At 46.1% G+C, this 4,691-nt stretch overlaps 1 protein-coding gene across 1 annotated transcript; it reads left to right on the top strand.

Moving 5' to 3' along the window:
* Positions 1 to 2,610: 2,610 nt before the first annotated feature.
* Positions 2,611 to 4,005, top strand: c6h11orf96 (chromosome 6 C11orf96 homolog). The gene has a single exon (XM_056417177.1). It carries the CDS (start codon positions 2,983 to 2,985, stop codon positions 3,361 to 3,363), a length of 381 nt encoding a protein of 126 aa, XP_056273152.1. The 5' UTR covers positions 2,611 to 2,982; the 3' UTR covers positions 3,364 to 4,005.
* The last annotated feature ends 686 nt before the right edge of the window (positions 4,006 to 4,691 follow it).

A 4,691-nucleotide genomic window follows, 5' to 3' on the forward strand; every position in this document is an offset into this window, starting at 1 on the left:
GGTATATATCCTGTAATATGGATCTCTTGGATCATCGGCTTCATTTTCAGGTTCAACTAGAACTTTACTAATCAAGGGGGATTTTCTCACATCCGATCACCAATCACACAGTAATTTTAGTTAGCTGACAGGTGCTATCCAGGAGTATAAATGCTTCCATCAAATATCTAGGGCGTGACAAAGTTCAGTACACTTTACAGTATGAACATGGAAGCACCTGGCCAGGTAAACGAACAAGGGCAACTGCCTGTTCGAGGAAGAGGAGGAAGAAGAAGAGGAAGAGGAGCAAGGGTGCATGGTGGTGGAGGGTGTATGAGCATCGGGCTCTAAACCAGAGGTCCCTTCTCCAGGCAATGGATGCTGCTTGTGCCGATGTCACGGCAGATCAGTGCAGGGGATGGTTGCGGCATGCACGGCGATTCTTCCCCCGTTGCATCGCAAGGGAGAACATCAGATGCGATGTTGAGCAGGAGAGTGAGGATGAACTCCAGCTTTGAGCTTCAGCGTTGCTTTACTTTCCAACTGTATGTTTTGTTACAGTCGCGTAGGCTATACTTCATTTTATTTTTTATGTGCTTTTTGTTTGACACTATTTTTTGCTGTACACATTTTCTGTTTCTGTTTTGCAGTTACTGTAAGAATTTCCATGGCAGTATAAGTGCAATACAGTGTGATGTGAAACCTTGTTGGCTCCTCTTGAATGAATCTTTGTTCTGTTTGATACACATAGTATTCTGGAAAGAAAACATCTACAGTAACCATTCAGTGTCAAAGGACGAAGCCAAGATTGAAATGTGCACATGAGGGATATTTCTATGGTCCACTGCCATACTGACAAAACATCTAAACATTTTGACCTGCAGTGTTTAAACAATGACGAAGGGACTTTTCATTTTGGGGGCACTGACTATTTGTATGAGAAAAGGAATGAGTTTTGACTGATGAGTTGTGTGTTTTGGGAGAGATATGACCTTTTGCAGGTGTGCCATAGTGTTTTGCTAAACCATCTAGGTTATTTTGGCAAATGTATTTAAAGCTTTGAGAATGTCCTTTTTTTTTCGAGAGAGATGAGCCACAGCAATCGAGAAGGAAGTTTTCATTTTGGGGGCACTGACTATTTTTATGAGAAAATGATTTGGGTTTCAAGCTTGAGTTAACTGTTTTGGGTGAGATATGACCTTTTGAAGGGGATCTATGTGGTTATGCTGAACCATATATGCTATTTTACCAAATGCACTAAGATCTTTGAGAATGTAATTTCTGTTTCAAGAATTGAGCCAAAGCAATGGAGAAAAACTGTAATAGGCCATCGTGCTTCTCAAAAAAACAACACACACATATTGTATTCATAAGGACTCAAGTGTGATAAAAGTAGCAGAACAAAGCTCCTCATACTGAGACTCTTCCACAGCGATGCGGCTCATTGTTGGTCTGCGTGTGTGCGTTGGCTACACACGAGGTTGGTTGTGCCAACACGGGGACGGTCAATAACGTCCTGACTTGTTTATTATGTCCCCTGCGGCCCTGTTTACATGTGAAACATGGCAGCACAGCCGCATGCCATGTTTCCCCTTCAGAGGGGAAGGCCTCTCGCCAACCACGCGCTTCATGAGGGGGACCAGCGTGTGTGCACCTTTAAATATTATAAATATAATGGATTGTTCATGTTGGGGTGCAGAACCCCTGGTCTCCAGCTCAGGTCGAAAAACACAAGTGAAGGAAATAAATAAATTATAAACGATGGATACGTAGAATGGCCCGTGGTTGCAAACTGAAATGAAGTTTTTCGCCTTTGTTATCAAGCTTTAGGCTCTTTGAGTGGTATGTATTAAAATATTTCCTTCAATTTAGCCGATTGTTGTTGTTGTTGTTTTTCTCGCTCCGAGACTGATCCTGAATCTGGAGTAGAACATATGACGACACAGAAGTCGGGCGATACAATGAACATCTCTCGTAAAGCCCTGCAAACAAAGGTAGTGTAAGAGAATCTAGGCCATCACCTGTAGGTCACCTGTAGGTCACCTGTAGGTCACCTGTAGGTCACCTGTAGGTCACTGAGCCATAGTGGGTAATATCCTTTATTGGGCTGCAGACTGTGCCTCTGCTCTCCCCTCTCGGCCTCCTCACATAGAGTTTAGAGACACTAATCAGCTGATTCTCTGCAGCTGAGGCCAATCAAGCCAATTAACTGTTCCCCTCCCCCCCCCCCCCCCCCCTCACCTCCACAGCTGGTCCTAACGACGCAGCCACCGCAGTGTGAACGTCGCATCGTGACGTTCTCAACCTCGACTTTGGTTTCCGTCCAAGCTTCTTCTTTTCTTCCACCTGCTCTTTTCCTCTCCTCCGTTCCCTCTGTTATGCATCCATGACTGTCTCCATTCATGTCTCGAGTGTCTCGCTCTCTGTCTCGTATTCTTTCTCAGCCCTATAAATCCGTCAAAGCCCCCCTCACCCAAGCACGCACACACACACACACACACACACATGTATATATATTTTTTCTCCTCATATGTTTATTTTGGTGGGGTGACTGACTGGGAGGAGAGAGGGAGGGGCCTGGCACACAGGGAGTAGAGAGAGAGAGAGAGAGAGACTACGCGAGTGGGTAGTGAGCCGCTATAAAAGAGAGCGCTGTGGCTGTCGGTGGCATTGACTTCAGCGGACTGAGATTCACACACACAACGAGAAACAGACGAGAGACGAGAGACGAGTGGAAACGGAGGCACTGACATCGAGGCAGTGAAGAGCAGACGCTGACCCCGAGCTCTTGTTTCTTTCTGGACTGGAGGTCCTCGGTGTGCCTGCACTGGGAGGTTTTTGAGGGTTCTTTTTTTCCGGCTTTGGACGACCTCCTGTTGAGACAGAGACTTCAAAGCACCAGAAAAAGCACGAAGAAAACACAGTCTCCAGCTGTGTCGGCGCTCTGCGTTTGATTTACACCAGAATTCAATTCCCATTTGGTGCTTTCTGTTTCTCCCACCAATGGCCGCCGTGCGTCAGATGGCGATGGAGGCCTCCGGCTTCCACGTGCTGCCGGCCCACCTCATGGCCTCGGCCATGGAGGAGTTCCCCCAGCAGCTGCCCGTCCCCAAGGGCCCGGCGAGGGGCAAGAGCCGCTCCCGGCGACCTCGCGAGGCCCGCTTCAAAACGCAGCCCGTCACCTTCGCCGAGATCGCCGAGGTGGAGGAGGAGGGCTCCTCGCCCCTGGAGGAGGAGAGGGCACGCCGGTCCTTCCTGCAGTCGCTGGAGAACCTGCGGCGGAGCACGCAGACCCTCCACTGCCTGCCGGCCGCCCGCCACGGCTGCACCCCGACGACCACGCAGGCCAGCCTGGACTCCAGTGACTCCGACTCCACCCAGTGAGGCCCCGGCACGGCCGTGTTCCCAACTGAACTGAACCAAACTGGCCCGTCTGCCAGCCTATGTGTGTGTGTGGGTGTGTGTGTGGGTGTGTGTGTGTGTGTGAGGGGGTGGGTGTGTGTGTGTGTGAGCTGCTGCTGTCATACGCGTAGTCTGCATTTAATACTAACATATCAACCTACAGCGTGTAGCTCAGGCTGGTTACACCGCTGTATAGATGAACCAGCGGCAGGTGAACACACCCTTCAGATGAATTCCTTTTCTACTGCACACGTCTGAGAGGAAAACTTGAATGATGAAAGTTGGTTTTTCATTTTTCCATTTTTTAAAAGATGTATAGGAATGCTTGGGTTGAAATCAGATTTTTTTTTCTTTCTACTCGAGCATAGACGCGACTGTTAAATTCTCCTTGTGATTTAGCACGCTGTAAATATACTGAAGCGGGAGAGATGGACGTCGTCAAGAGAGTCAACGCTCTCGATTCCCGGAGGAGGAAATGTCTCGCTTCAATTCCTGAGCAAAAATCAAAATGCCTTTTTCTAAATGTCTTTTATTTATTCTCTTACTCTTTGTTCATAACCAAGTGGAGTTGTCTTTTCTGACTTCTAAAGTCAACTTGACTTTAAGACAAAATCATAACCTTTATACTTTATATATATATATATTACAATCTTTGCAACATGTTCTTTAATAAATATTTTCCAAGTATTTTGAGTCATTTTCTATTTTCATTCATTGTGTGATTTCTATCGAGGAGGTGCAACAAAAAAGTTGGCATTGAGTTATTCAGACATTTATTTGCATTTAAAATAATGTTATTGACACTGTAATCCTGATTTAATACAGTACATCTACAGTGAAACAGATGGAAACTAGAATGGGCACTCGGTAGAGCGCATACCTTCGCATATCACAAGATTGGGCATTGAATTATGAACATTTTGGCATTAGTTGCATGCCAATTGGACAAAAATGTATCGTGCTATGGTAAAAAAAGAGTTTGACCTTTCCATGACCTTGACCTTGACCTTTGACCCGATTGATCCCAAAATCTAATCAAATGGTCCCCGGATAATAACCAATCATCCCACCAAATTTCATGCGATTCAAGAACATTTTGACCTGTTCATGACCTTTGACCTTGACCTTTGACCCGATCGATCCCAAAATCTAATCAACTGGTCCCCGGATAATAAACAATCATCCCACCAAATTTCATGCGATTCGGTTCAATACTTTTTGAGTTTTGCGAAAGATTTTGACCTGTTCATGACCTTTGACCTTTGACCCGATCGATCCCAAAATCTCATCAACTGGTCCCCGGATAATAA

Source organism: Pseudoliparis swirei, chromosome 6, assembly GCF_029220125.1.
Source record: "Pseudoliparis swirei isolate HS2019 ecotype Mariana Trench chromosome 6, NWPU_hadal_v1, whole genome shotgun sequence".
NCBI lineage: Eukaryota > Metazoa > Chordata > Actinopteri > Perciformes > Liparidae > Pseudoliparis > Pseudoliparis swirei.

Coding starts and splice junctions, on each gene's coding strand:
- c6h11orf96 (XM_056417177.1), top strand. CDS start 2,983: ATGGCCGCCGTGCGTCAGATGGCGATGGAGGCCTCCGGCTTCCACGTG.